This window comes from Ranitomeya variabilis, chromosome 1 (genome assembly GCF_051348905.1).
Source record: "Ranitomeya variabilis isolate aRanVar5 chromosome 1, aRanVar5.hap1, whole genome shotgun sequence".
NCBI classification, from domain to species: domain Eukaryota; kingdom Metazoa; phylum Chordata; class Amphibia; order Anura; family Dendrobatidae; genus Ranitomeya; species Ranitomeya variabilis.
The window spans coordinates 222,407,287-222,432,005 of NC_135232.1; the positions used below are offsets into that span (position 1 = coordinate 222,407,287).

The 24,719-nt window shown below is 51.7% G+C and overlaps 1 protein-coding gene across 4 annotated transcripts in view; it reads left to right on the top strand.

The window, feature by feature from the left end:
• Positions 1 to 536: 536 nt before the first annotated feature.
• The window catches only part of LOC143810088 (calcium release-activated calcium channel protein 1-like), a 50,972-nt gene continuing 26,789 nt past the window's right edge, over positions 537 to 24,719 (top strand). The window contains exon 1 of one of the 4 annotated variants that reach the window (XM_077292990.1): positions 537 to 732. Coding sequence is in view for 1 of the 4 variants with exons in the window: in XM_077292982.1 (XP_077149097.1) it covers positions 780 to 1,013 (234 nt within the window). In the remaining 3 variants the exon portion in view is untranslated. Of the gene's footprint in view, positions 1,014 to 24,719 lie in introns of all 4 variants that reach the window. The other 3 variants (XM_077292982.1, XM_077292997.1, XM_077293003.1) reach the window with 3 other exon arrangements.

A 24,719-nucleotide genomic window follows, 5' to 3' on the forward strand; every position in this document is an offset into this window, starting at 1 on the left:
TGACGGATCGACGGATCCGTCACAATTGTTGAAAAACGGATGTAACGGGTCCGTTTTTTTGACGGATCCGTTACTCGGGGGTTGTATATACTTTTTGGAGCATGCGCAATTGAAAAAACGGATTGGGGCGACGGATCCGCCGAAATGACGGTCGCGACGGATCCGTCGCCCATAGGCGGCCATTCTATGAAATGACGGACGCGACGGATCCGTCGCGATCCGTCATTTCAACGCAGACAAAAAACGTTGCAATGACCGTCAATGTCTAGATGACATCCGCCAAATTTTGACGGATCCGTCGCATGACGGATGGAACGGACGACCATCCGTCACAATCCGTCGCTAATGCAAGTCTATGGGGAAAATAACGGATCCGTCACAAAAAAAAACGGATCCTTTATTTGAGGAAAATGGCGGATTTAGACTGACGCCAAACAACTGAAGTGTGAAAGAGGCCATAAGAACAAATCTAAAGTCTAGGCAGCCATTATTCCTCCAGCCAGCAGGGGGCGGACAAGGACCAAAGCAATAAGTGATCTCTGCAGACTAGTGTGAAGTTCACGCACGCCTCTGCTGGTTGGCGGAAGTAACGACCACAATGTAGCTGGTTGGCAGAAGTAAGGCGACAATTCGCTGTGAGTCAGACTTGAGGCACACGGCGGGTGACGCCCTCTCTGGCACAGGCCTGTGGTGCTAGCAGTATCTTTCCCTAGGAGGCCCGCACGTTCCCCGGTGTGTACCATGAGGCGGGTGGGCGAGCTCTACTAGGCTGGGGGCAAATGTTACCGGCGTGCAGTCCAGCAGCACAGAGATCCCGCCCGCGGCCCCAGCAGCAGCAGGAGGTGAAGGAGGAGGAGTTGTCCTACCCGGAGTGGATTAGCCGGAGCTACGTGGAGCTCATGAGTCTGAACGAGCACTCGATGCAGGCGCTGTCCTGGAGGAAGCTCTACCTGAGCCGGGCCAAGCTCAAAGCCTCCAGCCGCACCTCGGCGCTGCTGTCCGGATTCGCCATGGTAAGAGGAGCCGCTGCCTCTGCTCAAGGTTACCCCTGTATGGAGGAGCCTGTACGGCAGCCTGGGGTGTCAGCAGTCTAATAACCTTACACTTAGGAGAATCAATGGCCTGAGAGGTGACAGGAGGAGCGGCCTGGTCTCACTTGTAGAGCTGCCTGCTGGTGGTGACAGGAGAAGTGGCATGGTCTCACTTGTAGAGCTGCCTGGTGGTGACAGGAGGAGCAGCCTGGTGGTGACAGGAGGAGCAGCTTGGTCTCACTTGTAGAGCTTCCTGCTAGTGACAGGAGGAGCGGCATGGTCTCATTTGTAGAGCTGCCTGCTGGTGGTGACAGGAGAAGTGGCATGGTCTCACTTGTAGAGCTGCCTGCTGGTGACAGGAGGAGCAGCCTGGTGGTGACAGGAGGAGCAGCCTGGTCTCACTTGTAGAGCTGCCTGCTGGTGACAGGAGGAGCAGCCTGGTCTCACTTGTAGAGCTTCCTGCTAGTGACAGGAGGAGCGGCATGGTCTCATTTGTAGAGCTGCCTGGTGGTGACAGGAGGAGCAGCCTGGTCTCACTTGTAGAGCTGCCTGCTGGTGACAGAAGGAGCAGCCTGGTCTCACTTGTAGAGCTGCCTGCTGGTGGTGACAGGAGGAGCAGCCTGGTCTCACTTGTAGAGCTGCCTGCTGGTGGTGACAGGAGGAGCAGCCTGGTCTCACTTGTAGAGCTGCCTGCTGGTGGTGACAGGAGGAGCAGCCTGGTCTCACTTGTAGAGCTGCCTGCTGGTGGTGACAGGAGGAGCAGCCTGGTCTCACTTGTAGAGCTGCCTGCTGGTGGTGACAGGAGGAGCAGCCTGGTCTCACTTGTAGAGCTGCCTGCTGGTGGTGACAGGAGGAGCAGCCTGGTCTCACTTGTAGAGCTGCCTGCTGGTGGTGACAGGAGGAGCCGCATGGTCTCACTTGTAGAGCTGCCTGCTGGTGACAGGAGGAGCAGCCTGGTCTCGCTTGTATAGCTGCCTGCTGGTGGCAGGAGGAGCAGTTTGCACTGTTACTTCCAGTTCCTTCACTTTTGCTCCAGTTACCCCTGGCATACAGGTGGCATGACTGCTCGTCACTAGTAGGTTATGGTTCTATAGCACGTTACTATGATGGCTGTCTGTATATTACCCTTATATTGTTAATTTCCCATAACGTTAAAATAGTTTTTTGCCTTTCGGTGAAGCTTCTTTTTTTTTTTTTTTTGTGGGTTTTTTTTTTGTACTAAATAAAGTCTGCATTTGGGTTTGATTAAAAATTTTACAGTTTCTATTGCTGACTCCAGAATGAATTAGCAGAGAATCTGTCAGTAAGCTGGTTCTCAGGGTTTGTTTCCACGTTCAGGAAACCCTGCGTGTTTGACTCTGCCTTGAGCCGCAGCATCAAACACGCAGCGTCCAGATGTTACAGCATAGTGGAGGGGATTTCATGAAATCCCGTCTCCACTATGCATTAAAAGACGTATGCAGCACACCCGCGGAAACGGACATGCGGCGTGTCTTTTAAGAACGCAGCATGTCCTTACAATGCACAAATCGCGCAAGAACACCGCAGGTGACCTGCCAGTGACCTCAGATGAAGATTTGGTCAGGATTTTACCTGCATAAAATCCTGATGCAATCCTGAACGTGGACACATACCCTAACAGTCTGATTAGAGTCTATAAGTTTTCTCTCTCCTGAGGTCCTCTCAGTTCATTTAGAACCTCAGCAAAGTTAAATGTTTATGGGGGAAAAAAAGACCTGTAAAATCCAAACAATGCAAAAGAAAAGTAGCAATATCAAAAATACATTTTAGCACCAAACACATGCATTTTTTTTAAATGGTCCAATAGGTGGCCACCCCCATTAAATGTCATCAATCTATACAGTGTGACTTAATGTCTGTCGCTTGATTGCTGACAAGTCTTTTTCTACTCCGCTGTTTCTGCATTTTGTGTTAATCCGTGTGATGACATTCGGCTGCATGATGGCGGCTGATGTACCCACTAATGTTTGTTTTATGTGTTTACATAATATGTGATGGGAAAACCCTTTAAAGGGAACCTGTCACCCCCAAAATCGAAGACGAGCTAAGCCCACCGGCATCAGGGGCTTATCTAAAGCATTCTGTAATGCTGTAGATAAGCCCTCGATGTATCCTGAAAGATGAGAAAAAGAGGTTACATTATACTCACCTGGGTGGGCGGTCCGATCCGATGGGCGTCGCGGTCCGGTCCGGAGCCTCCCATCTTTTTACGATCACGTCCTCTTCTTGTATTCACACTGCGGCTCCGGTGCAGGTGTACTTTGTCTGCCCTGTTGAGGGCAGAGCAAAGTACTGCAGTGCTCAGGCGCTGGGCCTCTCTGACCTTTCCCGGTGCCTGCGCACTGCAGTACTTTGCTCTGCCCTCAACAGGGCAGACAAAGAACGCCTGCGCCAGAGCCGCAGCGTGAATACAAGAAGAGGACATCATCGTATGAAGATAGGAGGCCCCGGACCGCCCCGGGGTGGGTATAATATAACCTCTTTTTCTTATCTTGCATATTACATCGGGGGCTTATCTACAGCATTACAGAATGCTGTAGATAAGCCCCTGATGCTGGTGGGCTTAGCTCACCTTCGATTTTGGGGGTGACAGGTTCCCTTTAAATCACATTGTGGCAGACCTCTGGGACCCCTGCCTATCTGGATTGGCAGTAACTTCAGCACAGTCCAGTGTGGATCCCCACTAATCACTTGTGGCCAATCCTTGTCATTAGGTTCACAGATGAAGAGTGTGTCTTTTTCTTTTCCATCATGTAGTTCTAGTCCTTTCCCTATCATTCCAGTTAACCCCTGAGATACCATAGGTGGACAGAAGCAAGGGGCTTCCTTTGTCACCCCATCCATGCCATTCTGTGACTTGAGCTCAGCTTGCCAGTGCCTTTAACCCCTTCCCGACCTTTGACGCATACGCTGCGTCATGAAAGTCTGTGCCAATCCGACCTATGACGCAGCGTATGCGTCATGGAATGATCGCGTCCCTGCAGATCGGGTGAAAGGGTTAACTCCATGCTCACCCGATCTGCAGGGACAGGGGGAGTGGTGCTTCAGCCCAGGGGGGGTGGCTTCACCCCCCCCCCCCCCCCCCCCCCCCCCCCCCCCCCCCCCCCGTGGCTACGATCGCTCTGATTGGCTGTTGAAAGTGAAACTGCCAATCAGAGCGATTTGTAATATTTCACCTAAAAAACTGGTGAAATATTACAATCCAGCCATGGCCGATGCTGCAATATCATCGGCCATGGCTGGAAATACTGAAGTGACACCCCACCCCCCACCCCACCGATCGCCCCCCCCCAAGCTACCGATCTGTCCCGTAGTCCCCTCCGTCCTGGGCTCCGCTCCCCCGTCCTCCTGTCCGCTCCCCCCGTGCTCCTATGTCACCCCCCCCCCCGTGCTCCGACGCCCCCCCGCGCCCCGATCTCCCAACCCCCCCCCCCCCCCTTATACTTACCGAGGCTCCCGGTGTCCATGCGTCTTCTCCATGGGCGCCGCCATCTTCCAAAATGGCGGGCGCATGCGCAGTGCGCCCGCCGAATCTGCCGGCTGGCAGATTCATTACAAGTACATTTTGATCGCTGTGGTAGGTTCTATCACAGCGATCAAAATAAAAAAAAATAATAAATAACCCCCCCCCTTTATCACCCCCATAGGTAGGGACAATAATAAAATAAAGAAAATATTTTTATTTTCTTTTTCCACTAGGGTTAGGGTTAGAACTAGGGGTAGGGTTAGGGTTACGGGTTATGGGTAGGGTTAGGGTTATGGCATGTGCACACAGTGCGGATTTGGCCGCGGATCCGCAGCGGATTGGCCGCGGATCCGCAGCGGATTGGCCGCTGCGAATTCGTAGCAGTTTTCCATCAGGTTTACAGTACCATGTACACCTATGGAAAACCAAATCCGCTGTGCCCATGGTGCGGAAAATTCCATGCAGAAACGCTACGTTGTATTTTCCGCAGCATGTCAATTCTTTGTGCGGATTCCGCAGTGTTTTACACCTGTTCCTCAATAGGAATCCGCAGGTGAAATCCGCACAAAAAAACACTGGAAATCTGCTGTAAATCCGCAGGTAAAACGCAGTGCCTTTTACCTGCAGATTTTTCAAAAATCGTGCGGAAAAATCTCACACGAATCCGCAACGTGGGCACATAGCCTTAGGGTTGGAATTAGAGTTAGGGTTGGAATTAGGGCTAGGGTTGGAAATAGGGTTAAGATTAGGTTTGTGGTTAGGGTTAATGATAGGGTTAGGGGTGTGTTGGGGTTACAGTTGTGGTTAGGGTTGGGGTTAGGTTTGGGATTAGGGTTAGGATTAGGGTTAGGGTTGGAATTAGGGTTACGGGTGTGTTGCGGTTAGGGTTGTGGTTAGGGGTGTGTTGGGGTTAGGGTTGTGATTAGGGTTATGGCTACAGTTGGGATTAGGATTAGGGGTGTGTTGGGGTTAGTGTTGAAGTTAGAATTGAGGGGTTTCCACTGTTTAGGCACATCAGGGGTCTCCAAACGCAACATGGCGCCACCATTGATTCCAGCCAATCTTGCGTTCAAAAAGTCAAATGGTGCTCCCTCCCTTCCAAGCCCCGACGTGCGCCCAAACAGTGGTTTACCCCCACATATGGGGTATCAGCGTACTCACAACAAACTGGGAAACAAATATTGGGGTCCAATTTCTCCTGTTACCCTTGTGAAAATAAAAAATTGCTTGCTAAAACATCTTTTTTGAGGAAAGAAAAATGATTTTTTATTTTCACGGCTCTGCGTTGTAAACTTCTGTGAAGCACTTGGGGGTTGAACGTGCTCATCACACATCTAGATAAGTTCCTTGGGGGGTCTAGTTTCCAAAATGGGGTCAATTGTGGGGGGTTTCTACTGTTTAGGCAAATCAGGGGCTCTGCAAACGTAACATAATGCCCGCAGACCATTCCATCAAAGTCTGCATTCCAAAACGTCACTACTTCCCTTCCGAGCCCCGGCATATGCCCAAACAGTGGTTTACCCCCACATATGGGGTATCAGCGTACTCAGGAGAAACTGGACAACAACTTTTGGGGTCCAATTTCTCCTGTTACTCTTGCAAAAATAAAAAATTCTGGGCTAAAAAAATATTTTTGAGGAAAGGAAACACATTTATTATTTTCACGGCTCTGCGTTATAAACTTCTGTGAAGCACTTGGGGGTTCAAAGTGCTCACCACACATGTAGATAAGTTCCTTGGGGGGTCTAGTTTCCAAAATGGGGTCACTTGTAGGGGAGCTCCAATGTTTAGGCACACAGGGGCTCTCCAAACGCGACATGGTGTCCGCTAACGATTGGAGCCAATTTTCCATTCAAAAAGTCAAATGGCGCTCCTTCCCTTCCGAGCCTTACCATGTGCCCAAACCGTGGTTTACCCCCACATGTGAGGTATTGGTGTACTCAGGAGAAATTGCCCAACAAAATTTAGGATCCATTTTATCCTGTTGCCCATGTGAAAATGAAAAAATTGAGGCTAAAATAATTTTTTTGTGAAAAAAAAAAAGTACTTTTTCATTTTTACGGAACAATTTGTGAAGCACCTGGGGGTTTAAAGTGCTCACTATGCTTCTAGATAAGTTCCTTGGGGGATCTAGTTTCCAAAATGGGGTCACTTGTGAGGGAGCTCCAATGTTTAGGCACACGGGGCTCTCCAAACGCGACATGGTGTCCGCTAAAGATTGGAGCCAATTTTTCATTGAAAAAGTCAAATGGCGCTCCTTCCCTTCCGAGCCCTGCCGTTCGCCCAAACAGTGGTTTACCCCCACATATGAGGTATCAGCGTACTCAGGACAAATTGGACAACAACGTCCGTGGTCTAGTTTCTCCTTTTACCCTTGGGAAAATAAAAAAATTGTTGCTAAAAGATCATTTTTGTGACTAAAAAGTTAAATGTTCATTTTTTACTTCCATGTTGCTTCTGCTGCTGTGAAACACCTGAAGGGTTAATAAACTTCTTGAATGTGGTTTTGAGCACCTTGAGGGGTGCAGTTTTTAGAATGGTGTCACTTTTGGGTATTTTCAGCCATATAGAACCCTCAAAATGACTTCAAATGTGAGGTGGTCCCTAAAAAAAAAATGGTTTTGTAAATTTTGTTGTAAAAATGAGAAATCACTGGTCAAATTTTAACCCTTATAACTTCCTAGCAAAAAAAAAATTTGTTTCCAAAATTGTGCTGATGTAAAGTAGACATGTGGGAAATGTTATTTATTAACTATTTTGTGTCACATAACTCTCTGGTTTAACAGAATAAAAATTCAAAATGTGAAAATTGCGAAATTTTCGCCAAATTTCCGTTTTTTTTTCACAAATAAACTCAGAAATTATTGACCTAAATTTACCACTAACATGAAGCCCAATATGTCACGAAAAAACAATCTCAGAACCGCTAGGATCCGTTGAAGCGTTCCTGAGTTATTACCTCACAAAGGGACACTGGTCAGAATTGCAAAAAACGGTCAGGTCATTAAGGCCAAAATAGGCTGGGTCATGAAGGGGTTAAAGAGGCCCATATATCTGCCTTCTGTGTACCCCTATTAATAGGGTACCTGCCAGTTTTATTCTGGCACCCAATGCACTGCAGCACAGAAGTACTGCAGTGTTTTATTAAAGTATTCAGGTGATCAGATCACACTGTAGAATTCCCTACTGGCATTACCAAAATATAAAGCACAAATATCTATTTTTTTTTTTTCTGTTTCAAGATACGTTTATTAAAAAAAACAATTGTTGAGGTTAATCAGTAAGTCATATGTAGCACAAAATAGAAATAGTACTTTACTTTCACCCAGAGTGTCATGAAATGGAGCAATGAATAGAACAAGGGGTCGAGCCCCTCCAATCCAGTCAAGTATAGATACTCTGCAGTTCCCACAACCCAATTGTCTGATTTGCCTCGGTGTCTCAACAGTCAGACCCCAGCAATTAGTATATTATCCACTATTTGACTGATATACTGGTATGCATTTACTATCTTAGGGATAACCTTTTAATAAGTCTTTCTATACATTATATATATTTCGAAAATGTATGTTTTAGGCTATGTGCACATATTCAGAAATTTTCGAGGTTTTTTTGCTATAAAAACGCGATAAAACCGCAAAAAAAGCATACATTAAGCATCCTATTTATTAGAATGCAAACCGCATTTTTTGTGCACATGCTGCGTTTTTTTCCACAGTGGAATCACATTCTGGAAAAAAACGCAGCATGTTCATTCTTTGTACGGAATCGCGGGGATTCTGCACACATAGGAATGCATTGATCTGCTTACTTTCCGCATGGGGCTATGCCCACCATGCGGGAAGTATGCGGATCATGTGCAGTTGGTACCCAGGGTGGAGGAGAGGAGACTTTCCTCCAGGCCCTGGGAACCATATAATTGTTAAAAAAAAAAAAGAATTAAAATCATGATATTCCCACCTTCCGGCAGCGTTCCCGCTCCTCGCGATGCTTCCGTTCCCAATAATGCATTGTGAGAATGACCTGTGATGACGTGGGTCTCGTGAGACCGCTATGTCATCTGGGGTCATTGCCGCTAGGCATTTTTGTTAATGGAAGTTTCCGGTAGCATCGCAAGGAGCGGGAAGCGTGTGAGGGATGCCGGAAGGTGAGAATATCACGATTTTTTTTAACATTAGTTCTTTTTACTATTGATGCTGCATAAGCAGCATCAATAGTAAAAAATTGGTCACACTTGTCAAACACTATGTTTGACAAGTGTGACCAACCTGTCAATCAGTTTTCCAAGCGATGCTACAGATCGCTGGGAAAACGCATGCCAATTCCGCATGTGATATACCCGCAAATCCAGGAAAAAGATGTGCACACTGTCACTGGGTTGGTGCAGGCATGAACAAAAATAGTCCAAGTATAGGAAAAATCAGCCGCACTCGATTGGTTGAAAGTTCAGCAAACTGTGTAGTTTCTTTATTAACATATACAATAAACATCACCAGGTGCTTTTTTTAGGAGGTAAATGGGTGGCGGACTATTCAATTCGGGTAACGTTTCGACCCCAGCGGGTCTTTATCAAAACCTCACTTGTGCCAAAGAGGTAGAGGAGAGGAGAAAGAGCCGAGTTCCCATAGGGCAGCTCTGGTGCAGTTGTGTGGAAGCGCGTCCGCCTGGTGGGTGATGTAGGAGCAAATGTGTAAGGCTGCAAGTATTTATACACAAGACCCATGCGGTGATATCCGGGTCTGCGCAGTGGCTCAGACTGGGAAAGAGGCTAGGAACGCTGTGTATTCAGACCGAGTCTGCGCTGTGGCCGCAGAGTAGATGCCAGCAGCGTGATAGTCCGGCGCCTGCGTAGTGTGTTCAGGGAGATATGTAGAGCGCTCTGGCTAAAGCTACTGCAGGTTGGGGTGGACTCCACCCCAACCTGCAGTAGCTTTAGCCAGAGCGCTCTACATATCTCCCTGAACACACTACGCAGGCGCCGGACTATCACGCTGCTGGCATCTACTCTGCGGCCACAGCGCAGACTCGGTCTGAATACACAGCGTTCCTAGCCTCTTTCCCAGTCTGAGCCACTGCGCAGACCCGGATATCACCGCATGGGTCTTGTGTATAAATACTTGCAGCCTTACACATTTGCTCCTACATCACCCACCAGGCGGACGCGCTTCCACACAACTGCACCAGAGCTGCCCTATGGGAACTCGGCTCTTTCTCCTCTCCTCTACCTCTTTGGCACAAGTGAGGTTTTGATAAAGACCCGCTGGGGTCGAAACGTTACCCGAATTGAATAGTCCGCCACCCATTTACCTCCTAAAAAAAGCACCTGGTGATGTTTATTGTATATGTTAATAAAGAAACTACACAGTTTGCTGAACTTTCAACCAATTGAGTGCGGCTGATTTTTCCTATACTTGTGATATACCCGCGGCAGGGAGTTCTGGAATTGCCCCGGATATTTCCGCGGCAATTCCTGACGTGTGCACATAGGGTTACAGTTATGGCTTTCGCTGTTGATTTAAAAAAAAAAAAAATCTATCTCTATATATCTGCAACTCAAAATAGCTGTCAACTCCAGGATCTAAACAGTTAATATGGTTCTCAGGGGAATAGAAAAGGAATTAAATAACTAAAGGGAATGTCATTACAGATAAAAGGCTAATTATAATTTTGTCTGGGGAGGTAATCTCCTATAGAATATAAATGGTCACTGCCTTGTTACACTGACAGACACGTGTCATCGATAGTTAGGACAGGTGCCTGTGAGCATATGGGAAGCCCCCAAACTGACACCATTATCAGACAGAGCCCTATCGTTACGTTTTACTCAAGTGTCCAGTGTAAAAAAACAAAACAAACCCTCTGTAACATCTATTTTCGCTGCCTAGTCTCTAGTCTAGGGTGCTGTAGTCCCATACTCAGCGTGATTGCATTCTGCACTGTGCCCAGTTATAGCTTTAGTGCTGGGATTCTCATGAAGTCACACAATGCCCTGTACTGAGGCTATCACAGAGCATAGAAGGTGTCAGCCACGCTGAGTGGGCGCCATTACAGCACCTGAGGCAGGGACTAGTCTAGGGAATAGAGGCCCAGCCAGACTAGTCCTTGGGAATTTAAATGTTTTCTGCCAATAGCGCCAAAGCTTTCTTATATCGGATACTTGATGGAATAGGACTCTTCATGGAGGCTTTAGGTTCCCTCTAACCTTTTACCTATCTTCTGTATGAAGGCAGCCATCTTGTCCTGACAGCACTTGATGCAGAAGCTACCTGGACCATAACCTCCAGTCTAGTGATGTCTATCTTCCATTGGACTTGATTTAAACAATATGGCCAGTTACGTGACAATGTGTGAATCATTTCTTAGCGGTTGCCCTTTTGATGCTACTGGATAGAAATGAGCGTTTTCCTGCCTTAGGCTACTTTCACACTAGCATCGTGCACTGCACGTCGCTATGCGTCGTTTTGTAGAAAAAACGCATCCTGCAAAAGTGCTTGCAGGATGCGTTTTTTCTCCATAGACTAGCATTAGCGACGCATTGCCACACGTCGCAACCGTCGTGCTTCGTTGGACCGTCGCCACCAAAAAAGTTGCATGTAACGTTTTTTGGTGCGTCGTGTCCACAGCATTTCAGACCGTGCATGCGCAGCCGTAACACCGCCCCTGCCTCCCCGCACCTCACAATGGGGCAGCGGATGCGTTGAAAAACTGCATCCACTGCCCCCGTTGTGCGGAGCTTGCACAGTATGAGTCTGGAACGTCGCATTGCGACGTGCGTCGTACGACGCTAGTGTGAAAGTAGCCTTAGGGTGAGGGTTGTTTTCAAGGCTTCCGTTTCCATCTTTTCTGAGACATACGATTGCTGAAGTCCTGAACCCTGCAGGCGCACATTTCTTGAGGATTTTGCACATTTGATGAGTGCTGTAGATCCAGTTCTTACAGCTAAGCCTTTGCATAGTTTAGGATTATGAAATACTAGTATTAATAGATTAGGACATTGCCACAGTGCTGTTTAGCTCCAGCTTTCATCACAAGATTTAGCCATGAAGGTTTAGTAATCCAGGGGTGCAGCGTAATAATGTACTGCATATCTTTTTGTTTAGTTAACCCCTAATGATTGTGCATACCTTTTTGTATGGCCGCTAGAAGACTGGTTCCACATACATTGCATTTTTTTTACCGCACTGTGGTAAGTAGAAGCACAATGGGCACAGGATTTCTATAAATCCCCTCCACTGTGCTTGTAATGTAGAATGCAGCACTTGCTGCGTCTACAATGCTGCTTTTCCGATCGTGGGCACTTAGCTTTACCTGTGTTTCCAGTAGCAGATATCCAGTAGCCATCAGCGGGGTCCCTGTTTTAGTGAAGTACAAGAGTGATGCTTTATAATAGCATTTTGCCTCTTATTTTCTTGAGTTTTAATTTCATGCATGTTTTTGTGAAAGGTTTCTTTTAGGGGATTTACATCAGACTTGTCATTTTCTTTGCATTGTGGTAATTTTCAAATAATAACTAGATGGGTATTTCCTGAAGGAACTACAGATAGTGCTTTGGAATGGTGCCCACGCTGCCCCTGCAAGACTTTCACACTTGGGTGCCCCTCAGATGCTGGTTTGGTAGTTGTAGCCCCTCAGGGTTGAGGATTTGGTGGGCGGGGCCACTCTGGGTCCGATTTGGTGGGTGAAGCCACTCTGGGTCCGATATGGTGGGCGGCGCCACTCTGGGTCCGATTTGGCGGGCGGCGCCACTCTGGGTCCGATTTGGCGGGCGGCGCCACTCTGGGTCCGATTTGGCGGGCGGCGCCACTCTGGGTCCGATTTGGCGGGCGGCGCCACTCTGGGTCCGATTTGGCGGGCGGCGCCACTCTGGGTCCGATTTGGCGGGCGGCGCCACTCTGGGTCCGATTTGGCGGATAGTGCTTTGGAATGGTGCCCGGGCTGCCCCTGCAAGACTTTCACACTTGGGTGCCCCTCAGGCGCTGGTTTGGTAGTTGTAGCCCCTCATTTGGTGGCCCGGGTCTCTCTGGGTCCGATTTGGTGGCCCGGGTCACTCTGGGTCCGATTTGGTGGCCCGGGTCACTCTGACTGACAGCAGGATAAGGGAATGGCTGATAACAGAGAGAATAGACTGACAGCAGGACAGGGGAATGGCTGATAACAGAGAGAAATAGATGGGTATTTCCTGAAGGAACTACAGATAGTGCTTTGGAATGGTGCCCGGGCTGCCCCTGCAAGACTTTCACACTTGGGTGCCCCTCAGGCGCTGGTTTGGTAGTTGTAGCCCCTCAGGGTTGAGGCCGCTCTGGGTCCGATTTGGCGGGCGGCGCAATAATTATAATAACACTACAGATAGTGCTTTGAAATTGTGCTGTGCTATCACTTTAAGAGCTGATATTATCTGGCAAAAGTGTGCTGGTGTGGTCATGTACAGTTCGCAGGCGTTGGCATAGTAACTGGGCCTGACTGCGCATATCAATGAGCTAATCAGCCAGGTGGCAGGTACATTTCAAATTGCCTCAGAAACCCGGCCATTATAACCTATGGGAAAATTTCCCTATTGAAATGCATTACAATGAGGGGAAAAAACATTTTCAAACGCAAATTGCGCCAAAACTACAAATCCGATCGACACGAAAAATACTTAGCACACCTCTTGGGGACGCTGGCTTCGAAATGACACCTCACTGGAGTCTGTGAGTGAAGCGGTTCGGGCCGCATTACGTGCGGACTGAATAATAACTAGATGGGTATTTCCTGAAGGAACTACAGATAGTGCTTTGGAATGGTGCCCGGGCTGCCCCTGCAAGACTTTCACACTTGGGTGCCCCTCAGGCGGTCCGATTTGGTGGGTTGGGTCAATCTGGGTCTGATTTTGTGGGCGGGGTAAATCTAGGTCCGATTCTGTGGGCGCGGCCACTCTGGGTCCGATTCGGTGGGCGGAGCCACTCTGGGTCCGATTTGGTGGGCGGGGCACCTTAGGGACCAATTTGGTGGGTGGGGTCACTCGGTCCGATTTGGTGGGCTGGGCACCTCAGGGTCTCATTTGGTGGGCTGGGCACCTCAGGGTCCGATTTGGTGGGTGGGGTCACTCTGGGTCCGATTTGGTGGAAGGGGTCACTCTGGGTTTGATTTGGTGGAAGGGGTCACTCTGGGTTCGATTTGGTGGGCGGAGCCACTCTGGGTCCGATTTGGTGGGCGGGGTCACTCTGGGTCCGATTTGGTGGGCGGGGTCACTCTGGGTCCGATTTGGTGAGCCGGGCCCCTCGGGGTCCGATTTGGTGAGCGGGGTAATCTACTATATAATTGTCTAAGGGCACTTCCGTCTTTCTGTCTCACAACACCGCTACGTCATCATCTCATGAGACCGCAATGCACTCTTGGGACCGGAGCGCGCAACAAGCATCGGGTACCGGCCACTCCAGGTGCAACAAGCATCGTGTACCGGCCGCTCTAGGAGGTGCAACAACCATCAGATACCGGCCGCTCCAGGAGGTGAGTATGTAACTTTTTTATTTTAATTCTTTTTTTTTTTTTAACAGGGATATGCAGTATACTATGTGACTGGACAATATACTACGTGACTGGGCAGTATAACTACGTGGCTCTGCGCTGTATACTGCGTGGCTCTGCGCTGTATACTGCGTGGCTCTGCGCTGTATACTGCGTGGCTCTGCGCTGTATACTGCGTGGCTCTGCGCTGTATACTACGCGGCTCTGCGCTGTATACTGCGCGGCTCTGCGCTTTGTACTGCGCGGCTCTGCCCTGTGTACTGCGTGGCTCTGCGCTTTATACTGCGCGACTCTGCGCTTTGTACTGCGCGGCTCTGCGCTGTGTACTGCGCGGCTCTGCACTGTATACTGCGTGGCTCTGCGCTGTGTACTGCGCGGCTCTGCGCTTTATACTGCGCGACTCTGCGCTTTGTACTGCGCGGCTCTGCGCTGTGTACTGCGCGGCTCTGCACTGTATACTGCGTGGCTCTGCGCTGTGTACTGCGCGGCTCTGCGCTGTGTACTGCGTGGCTCTGCGCTTTATACTGCGCGACTCTGCGCTTTGTACTGCGCGGCTCTGCGCTGTGTACTGCGCGGCTCTGCGCTGTGTACTGCGCGGCTCTGCGCTGTGTACTGCGCGGCTCTGCGCTTTATACTGCGCGACTCTGCGCTTTGTACTGCGCGGCTCTGCGCTTTGTACTGCGCGGCTCTGCGCTGTGTACTGCGCGGCTCTGCGCTGTGTACTGCGCGGCTCTGCGCTGTGTACTGCGCGGCTCTGCGCTGTGTACTGCGCGGCTCTGCGCTGTGTACTGCGCGGCTCTGCGCTGTGTACTGCGCGGCTCTGCGCTGTGTACTGCGCGGCTCTGCGCTGTGTACTGCGCGGCTCTGCGCTGTGTACTGCGCGGCTCTGCGCTGTGTACTGCGCGGCTCTGCGCTGTGTACTGCGCGGCTCTGCGCTGTGTACTGCGCGGCTCTGCGCTGTGTACTGCGCGGCTCTGCGCTGTGTACTGCGCGGCTCTGCGCTGTGTACTGCGCGGCTCTGCGCTGTGTACTGCGCGGCTCTGCGCTGTGTACTGCGCGGCTCTGCGCTGTGTACTGCGCGGCTCTGCGCTGTGTACTGCGCGGCTCTGCGCTGTGTACTGCGCGGCTCTGCGCTGTGTACTGCGCGGCTCTGCGCTGTGTACTGCGCGGCTCTGCGCTGTGTACTGCGCGGCTCTGCGCTGTGTACTGCGCGGCTCTGCGCTGTGTACTGCGCGGCTCTGCGCTGTGTACTGCGCGGCTCTGCAATATACTACGTGGACATGCATATTCTAGAATACCCGATGAGTTAGAATCGGGCCACAGTCTAATAATCATAAGACTAAGGATAGTGGTTTGGAATTGTGCTGTACTGTCACTTTAAGAGCTGATATTATCTGACAAAACTTGTGACCTGGTGAGCTGATGTAGACTTCATAGGCGTTGGCATAGTAACTGTGTCTGACTGCGCATATCAATGAGCTAATCAGCCAGGTGGCAGTTATTTTTAGAAATTGCCTCAGAAACCAGCCCATTATAAACGTATGGGACAATTTCCCTATTGAAACGCATTGAAAGACTTTTTTCAAACACAAATTGCGCAAAAACTACAAATCCGATCGGCACGAAAAATACTTAGCACACCTCTTGGGGACGCTGGCTTCGAAATGACACCTCACTGGAGTCTGTGAGTTTAGCGGTTCGGGCCGCATTACGTGCGGACTGAATAATAAGAATAAGAAGAAGTTTACCACGGTGGAATAACAGTATAGTGCTTTGTTCCAAAGCACTATAATAAGTAGAACTAGATGGGTATTTCCTGAAGGAACTACAGATAGTGCTTTGGAATGGTGCCCGGGCGCCCCTGCAAGACTTCCACACTTTGGTGCCCCTCAGACGCTGGTTTGGTAGTTGAGGATTTGGTGGGCGGGGCCACTCTGGGTCCGATTTGGCAAGAGGGGGCACTCTGGTCCGATTTGGTGAGCGGGGCAATAATTATAAGACTACAGATAGTGTTTTGGAATTGTGCTCTACTGTCACTTTAAGAGCGGACATTATCTGACAAAACTTGTGACCTGTTTGGCTGGTAGAGTTTATAGGCGTTGGCATAGTAACTGGGTCTCACTGCGCATATCAATGAGCTAATCAGCCAGGTGGCAGTTATTTTTAGAAATTGCCTCAGAAATCAGGCCCATTATAAACGTATTGGAAAATTTCCCTATTGAAACGCATTGAGACACTTTTTTCAAACGCAAATTGCGCCAAAACTACAAATCCGATCGACACGAAAAATACTTAGCACACCTCTCAGGAACGCTGGCTTCGAAATGACACCTCACTGGAGTCTGTGAGTTTAGCGGTTCGGGCCGCATTACGTGCGGACTGAATAATAAGAACAACTAGATGGGTATTTCCTGAAGGAACTACAGATAGTGCTTTGGAATGGTGCCCGGGCGCCCCTGCAAGACTTTCACACTTGGGTGCCCCTCAGACGCTGGTTTGGTAGTTGAGGATTTGGTGGGCGGGGCCACTCTGGGTCCGATTTGATGGCCCCTGGTCACTCTGGGTCTGATTTGGTGGCCCGGGTCACTCTGGGTCTGATTTGGTGGCCCGGGTCACTCTGGGTCCGATTTGGTGGCCCGGGTCACTCTGGGTCCGATTTGGTGGCCCGGGTCACTCTGGGTCCGATTTGGTGGCCCGGGTCACTCTGGGTCCGATTTGGTGGCCCGGGTCACTCTGGGTCCGATTTGGTGGCCCGGGTCACTCTGGGTCCGATTTGGTGGCCCGGGTCACTCTGGGTCCGATTTGATTTGGCGGGCGGCGCCACTCTGGGTCCGATTTGATTTGGCGGGCGGCGCCACTCTGGGTCCGATTTGATTTGGCGGGCGGCGCCACTCTGGGTCCGATTTGATTTGGCGGGCGGCGCCACTCTGGGTCCGATTTGATTTGGCGGGCGGCGCCACTCTGGGTCCGATTTGGTGAGCGGGGCAATAATTATAATAAGACTACAGATAGTGCTTTGAAATTGTGCTGTGCTATCACTTTAAGAGCTGATATTATCTGGCAAAACTGTGCTGGTGTGGTCATGTACAGTTCGCAGGCGTTGGCATAGTAACTGGGCCTGACTGCGCATATCAATGAGCTAATCAGCCAGGTGGCAAGTGGCAGGTACATTTCAAAGTGCCTCAGAAACCCGGCCATTATAACCTATGGGAAAATTTCCCTATTGAAATGCATTACAATGAGGGGAAAAAACATTTTCAAACGCAAATTGCGCCAAAACTACAAATCCGATCGACACGAAAAATACTTAGCACACCTCTTGGGGATGCTGGCTTCGAAATGACACCTCACTGGAGTCTGTGAGTGAAGCGGTTCGGGCCGCATTACGTGCGGACTGAATAATAATAAGAAGAACTAGATGGGTATTTCCTGAAGGAACTACAGATAGTGCTTTGGAATGGTGCCCGGGCTGCCCCTGCAAGACTTTCACACTTGGGTGCCCCTCAGGCGCTGGTTTGGTAGTTGTAGCCCCTCATTTGGTGGCCCGGGTCACTCTGGGTCTGATTTGGTGGCCCGGGTCACTCTGGGTCCGATTTGGTGGCCCGGGTCACTCTGGGTCCGATTTGGTGGCCCGGGTCACTCTGGGTCCGATTTGGTGGCCCGGGTCACTCTGGGTCCGATTTGGTGGCCCGGGTCACTCTGGGTCCGATTTGGTGGGCCGGGTCACTCTGGGTCCGATTTGGCGGGCGGCGCCACTCTGGGTCCGATTTGGTGAGCGGGGCAATAATTATAATATGACTACAGATAGTGCTTTGAAATTGTGCTGTGCTATCACTTTAAGAGCTGATATTATCTGGCAAAAGTGTGCTGGTGTGGTCATGTACAGTTCGCAGGCGTTGGCATAGTAACTGGGCCTGACTGCGCATATCAATGAGCTAATCAGCCAGGTGGCAGGTACATTTCAAATTGCCTCAGAAACCCGGCCATTATAACCTATGGGAAAATTTCCCTATTGAAATGCATTACAATGAGGGGAAAAAACATTTTCAAACGCAAATTGCGCCAAAACTACAAATCCGATCGACACGAAAAATACTTAGCACACCTCTTGGGGACGCTGGCTTCGAAATGACACCTCACTGGAGTCTGTGAGTGAAGCGGTTCGGGCCGCATTACGTGCGGACTGAATAATAAGAAGAAGAACTAGATGGGTATTTCCTGAAGGAACTACAGATAGTGCTTTGGAATGGTGCCCGGGCTGCCCCTGCAAGACTTTCACACTTGGGTGCCCCTCAGGCGGTCCGATTTGGTGGGTTGGGTCAATCTGGGTCTGATTTTGTGGGCGGGGTAAATCTAGGTCCGATTCGGTGGGCGGGGTCACTTTTGGTCCGATTCTGTGGGCGCGGCCACTCTGGGTCCGATTCGGTGGGCGGAGCCACTCTGGGTCCGATTTGGTGGGCGGGGCACCTTAGGGACCAATTTGGTGGGTGGGGTCACTCGGTCCGATTTGGTGGGCTGGGCACCTCAGGGTCTGATTTGGTGGGCTGGGCACCTCAGGGTCCGATTTGGTGGGCGGGGTCACTCTGGGTCCGATTTGGTGGGCGGGGTCACTCTGGGCCCGATTTGGTGGGCGGGGTCACTCTGGGTCTGATTTGGTGGACGGGGTCACTCTGGGTCCGATTTGGTGGGCGGAGCCACTCTGGGTCCGATTTGGTGGGCGGGGTCACTCTGGGTCTGATTTAGGGGGCGGGGTCACTCTGGGTCCGATTTGGTGGGCCGGGCCCCTCGGGGTCCGATTTGGTGGGCCGGGCCTCTCGGGTTCCGAATTGGTGAGCGGGGTAATCTACTATCTAATTATCTAAGGGCACTTCCGTCTTTCTGTCTCACAACACCGCTACGTCATCATCTCGTGAGACCGCAATGCACTCTTGGGACCGGAGCGCGCAACAAGCATCCAGGTGCAACAAGCATCGTGTACCGGCCGCTCTAGGAGGTGCAACAACCATCAGATACCGGCCGCTCCAGGAGGTGAGTATGTAACTTTTTTATTTTAATTCTTTTTTTTTTTTAACAGGGATATGCAGTATACTATGTGACTGGACAATATACTACGTGACTGGGCAGTATAACTACGTGGCTCTGCGCTGTATACTGCGTGGCTCTGCGCTGTATACTGCGTGGCTCTGCGCTGTATACTACGCGGCTCTGCGCTGTATACTACGCGGCTCTGCGCTGTATACTGCGTGGCTCTGCGCTGTGTACTGCGCGGCTCTGCGCTGTGTACTGCACGGCTCTGCGCTGTGTACTGCGCGGCTCTGCACTGTGTACTGCGCGTTCTGCGCAGCTCTGCGCTTTGTACTGTGCGGCTCTGCGCTATATACTGCGTGGCTCTTCGCTGTATACTACGCGGCTCTGCGCTGTGTACTGCGCGGCTCTGCGCTGTGTACTGCGCGTGTCCGTGCTGTGTACTGCGCGTGTCTGCGCTGTATACTACGCGGCTCAGCGCTGTATACTGCGCGGCTCTGCGCTGCATACTGCGTGGCTCTACGCTGCGTACTGCGTGGCTCTGCGCTGTGTACTGCGCGTGTCCGTGCTGTGTACTGCGCGTGTCTGCGCTGTATACTACGCGGCTCAGCGCTGTATACTGCGCGGCTCTGCGCTGCATACTGCGTGGCTCTACGCTGCGTACTGCGCGGCTCTGCGCTGTGTACTGGGTGGCTCTGCGCTGTGTACTGCGCGGCTCTGGGCTGTGTACTGTGCGGCTCTGCACTGTGTACTGCGCGGCTCTGCGCTGTGTACTGCGCGGCTCTGCGCTGTGTACTGCGCGGCTCTGCGCTTTATACTGTGCGGCTCTGCGCTCTGTACTGCGCGGCTCTGCGCTGTGTACTGCGCAGCTCTGCGCTGTATACTGCGCGGCTCTGCGCTGTGTACTGCGCGGCTCTGCGCTGTGTACTGCGCGGCTCTGCGCTGTGTACTGCGCGGCTCTGCGCTGTGTACTGCGCGGCTCTGCGCTGTGTACTGCGCGGCTCTGCGCTGTGTACTGCGCGGCTCTGCGCTGTGTACTGCGCGGCTCTGCGCTGTGTACTGCGCGGCTCTGCGCTGTGTACTGCGCGGCTCTGCGCTGTGTACTGCGCGGCTCTGCGCTGTGTACTGCGCGGCTCTGCGCTGTGTACTGCGCGGCTCTGCGCTGTGTACTGCGCGGCTCTGCGCTGTGTACTGCGTGGCTGTGCAATATACTACGTGGACATGCATATTCTAGAATACCCGATGAGTTAGAATCGGGCCACAGTCTAATAATCATAAGACTAAGGATAGTGGTTTGGAATTGTGCTGTACTGTCACTTTAAGAGCTGATATTATCTGACAAAACTTGTGACCTGGTGAGCTGATGTAGATTTCATAGGCGTTGGCATAGTAACTGTGTCTGACTGCGCATATCAATGAGCTAATCAGCCAGGTGGCAGTTATTTTTAGAAATTGCCTCAGAAACCAGCCCATTATAAACGTATAGGAAAATTTCTCCATTGAAACGCATTGAAAGACTTTTTTCAAACACAAATTGCGCAAAAACTACAAATCCGATCGACACGAAAAATACTTAGCACACCTCTCAGGAACGCTGGCTTCGAAATGACACCTCACTGGAGTCTGTGAGTTTAGCGGTTCGGGCCGCATTACGTGCGGACTGAATAATAAGAATAAGAAGAAGTTTACCACGGTGGAATAACAGTATAGTGCTTTGTTCCAAAGCACTATAATAAGAAGAAGTTTACCACGGTGGAATAACAGTATAGTGCTTTGTTCCAAAGCACTATAAGTAATTTGAACCCCTTTAAGTATATAAGAATTATTAATTCCTGTAGATACTGATCAAAAACAGTTAGATGCCAGCAGGATATAGCACACATTGGCTGCTTGTGGTTTTATACTAAAGTACGGAATTTTCTTGTTTGCTTTGACAAAATTCAATTCTTTAGAGCCAATTTGTGAAGTGAAGGTTAGTCCTATGGACTGTATGGAGATTTGCGGGATCCTGTATTTTCTCATAGACTTGTATTAGCGACGGATTAATAATAATAATAATAATAATAATCTTTATTTTTATATAGCGCTAACATATTCCGCAGCGCTTTACAGACGTTATCATCGCTGTCCCTAATGGGGCTCACAATCTAAATTCCATATCAGTATGTCTTTGGAATGTGGGAGGAAACCGGAGAACCCGGAGGAAACCCACGCAAACACGGAGAGAACATACAAACTCTTTGCAGATTTTGTCCAAGGTGGGATTAGAACCCAGGACTCCAGCGCTGCAAGGCTGCTGTGCTAACCACTGAGCCACCGTCACGGATTGTGACGAATGGCCATTCATATGCAGCATCAATAGTAACAAGATATAATGTTAAAAATAATTAAAAAAATAAAAAATTGCATTATCCTCACCTACCGGAGTCCCGCGCAGCGATGCTCCCGGCAGCTAGCGTTCATTAGTAATACATTGCGAGAAGTCGCAATGTAGTACTAGGAACGCTATCTGCCGGGAGCATCGCTGCGCGGGACTCCGGTAGGTGAGGATATTGCAATTTTTTATTTATTTATTTTTTTTTTTTTAACCTGGTTTGTGTTGTGTATGCATTTTCGCAGTCGAAAACCGCTGCGAAGACGCATACACAACAGGTGCACATAGCCTCGACGGGTCTGTCAGAAAGACGGGCCCAGTGCACACGTTTTCCACAATCTGCATAGGATCCGTCATATCAACGTCTTGACGGATCCTGTGCAGATTTGGAAGACGGAAGTGTGAAAGTAGCCTTAAAACTAATCTACTATTGTTAAACAATTAATATATTTATAGTGCTTTGGAACAAAGCACTATACTGTTATTCCATCGTGGATAACTTCTTCTTATTATGGTGCTTGAACCTCCTAGGTTCAAGCAACATATTGTAATCCGAGTTCTTATATTTTATTATTACTCTTCTCCGCGTTTTCCGCAATTAATGCGGCCCGAACCGCTCGGCGCAGAGACCCCGTTCAGGCGGCGTTTCGAAGGCCTCGGTGGGGACAGGTGTGCTATGACTTTTATAGTCGATCCGATATGTAGATTTTATTTAAATCGCATTTTTTTAAAAAAATTTCCCGTAGGAAATAATGGCGAACTTTCCATTACCCCCAACTTGACCTTCCAAAGATGGCAGCTATGCAAATGTACGGTGTCCATTTTAGGACATGATCATTTATCAAAGTCAAACATCAGAATAAAGTGAATATGACACCCTCTCGTCCCGTGTGTGAAAAGTAAGTGCCACCCCGGCCCCGTGTGTGAAAAGTAAGTGCCCCCCCCCCCCCCCGGCCCCGTGTGTGAAAAGTAAGTGCCCCCCGGCCCCGTGTGTGAAAAGTAAGTGCGCCCCCGGCCCCGTGTGCAAAAGTAAGTGCGCCCCCGGCCCCGTGTGCAAAAGTAAGTGCGCCCCCGGCCCCGTGTGCAAAAGTAAGTGCGCCCCCGGCCCCGTGTGCAAAAGTAAGTGCGCCCCCGGCCCCGTGTGCAAAAGTAAGTGCGCCCCCGGCCCCGTGTGCAAAAGTAAGTGCGCCCCCGGCCCCGTGTGCAAAAGTAAGTGCGCCCCCGGCCCCGTGTGCAAAAGTAAGTGCGCCCCCGGCCCCGTGTGCAAAAGTAAGTGCGCCCCCGGCCCCGTGTGCAAAAGTAAGTGCGCCCCCGGCCCCGTGTGCAAAAGTAAGTGCGCCCCCGGCCCCGTGTGCAAAAGTAAGTGCGCCCCCGGCCCCGTGTGCAAAAGTAAGTGCGCCCCCGGCCCCGTGTGCGAAAAGTAAGTGCGCCCCCGGCCCCGTGTGCGAAAAGTAAGTGCGCCCCCGGCCCCGTGTGCGAAAAGTAAGTGCGCCCCCGGCCCCGTGTGCGAAAAGTAAGTGCGCCCCCGGCCCCGTGTGCGAAAAGTAAGTGCGCCCCCGGCCCCGTGTGCGAAAAGTAAGTGCGCCCCCGGCCCCGTGTGCGAAAAGTAAGTGCGCCCCCGGCCCCGTGTGCGAAAAGTAAGTGCGCCCCCGGCCCCGTGTGCGAAAAGTAAGTGCGCCCCCGGCCCCGTGTGCGAAAAGTAAGTGCGCCCCCGGCCCCGTGTGCGAAAAGTAAGTGCGCCCCCGGCCCCGTGTGCGAAAAGTAAGTGCGCCCCCGGCCCCGTGTGCGAAAAGTAAGTGCGCCCCCGGCCCCGTGTGCGAAAAGTAAGTGCGCCCCCGGCCCCGTGTGCGAAAAGTAAGTGCGCCCCCGGCCCCGTGTGCGAAAAGTAAGTGCGCCCCCGGCCCCGTGTGCGAAAAGTAAGTGCGCCCCCGGCCCCGTGTGCGAAAAGTAAGTGCGCCCCCGGCCCCGTGTGCGAAAAGTAAGTGCGCCCCCGGCCCCGTGTGCGAAAAGTAAGTGCGCCCCCGGCCCCGTGTGCGAAAAGTAAGTGCGCCCCCGGCCCCGTGTGCGAAAAGTAAGTGCGCCCCCGGCCCCGTGTGCGAAAAGTAAGTGCGCCCCCGGCCCCGTGTGCGAAAAGTAAGTGCGCCCCCGGCCCCGTGTGCGAAAAGTAAGTGCGCCCCCGGCCCCGTGTGCGAAAAGTAAGTGCGCCCCCGGCCCCGTGTGCGAAAAGTAAGTGCGCCCCCGGCCCCGTGTGCGAAAAGTAAGTGCGCCCCCGGCCCCGTGTGCGAAAAGTAAGTGCGCCCCCGGCCCCGTGTGCGAAAAGTAAGTGCGCCCCCGGCCCCGTGTGCGAAAAGTAAGTGCGCCCCCGGCCCCGTGTGCGAAAAGTAAGTGCGCCCCCGGCCCCGTGTGCGAAAAGTAAGTGCGCCCCCGGCCCCGTGTGCGAAAAGTAAGTGCGCCCCCGGCCCCGTGTGCGAAAAGTAAGTGCGCCCCCGGCCCCGTGTGCGAAAAGTAAGTGCGCCCCCGGCCCCGTGTGCGAAAAGTAAGTGCGCCCCCGGCCCCGTGTGCGAAAAGTAAGTGCGCCCCCGGCCCCGTGTGCGAAAAGTAAGTGCGCCCCCGGCCCCGTGTGCGAAAAGTAAGTGCGCCCCCGGCCCCGTGTGCGAAAAGTAAGTGCGCCCCCGGCCCCGTGTGCGAAAAGTAAGTGCGCCCCCGGCCCCGTGTGCGAAAAGTAAGTGCGCCCCCGGCCCCGTGTGCGAAAAGTAAGTGCGCCCCCGGCCCCGTGTGCGAAAAGTAAGTGCGCCCCCGGCCCCGTGTGCGAAAAGTAAGTGCGCCCCCGGCCCCGTGTGCGAAAAGTAAGTGCGCCCCCGGCCCCGTGTGCGAAAAGTAAGTGCGCCCCCGGCCCCGTGTGCGAAAAGTAAGTGCGCCCCCGGCCCCGTGTGCGAAAAGTAAGTGCGCCCCCGGCCCCGTGTGCGAAAAGTAAGTGCGCCCCCGGCCCCGTGTGCGAAAAGTAAGTGCGCCCCCGGCCCCGTGTGCGAAAAGTAAGTGCGCCCCCGGCCCCGTGTGCGAAAAGTAAGTGCGCCCCCGGCCCCGTGTGCGAAAAGTAAGTGCGCCCCCGGCCCCGTGTGCGAAAAGTAAGTGCGCCCCCGGCCCCGTGTGCGAAAAGTAAGTGCGCCCCCGGCCCCGTGTGCGAAAAGTAAGTGCGCCCCCGGCCCCGTGTGCGAAAAGTAAGTGCGCCCCCGGCCCCGTGTGCGAAAAGTAAGTGCGCCCCCGGCCCCGTGTGCGAAAAGTAAGTGCGCCCCCG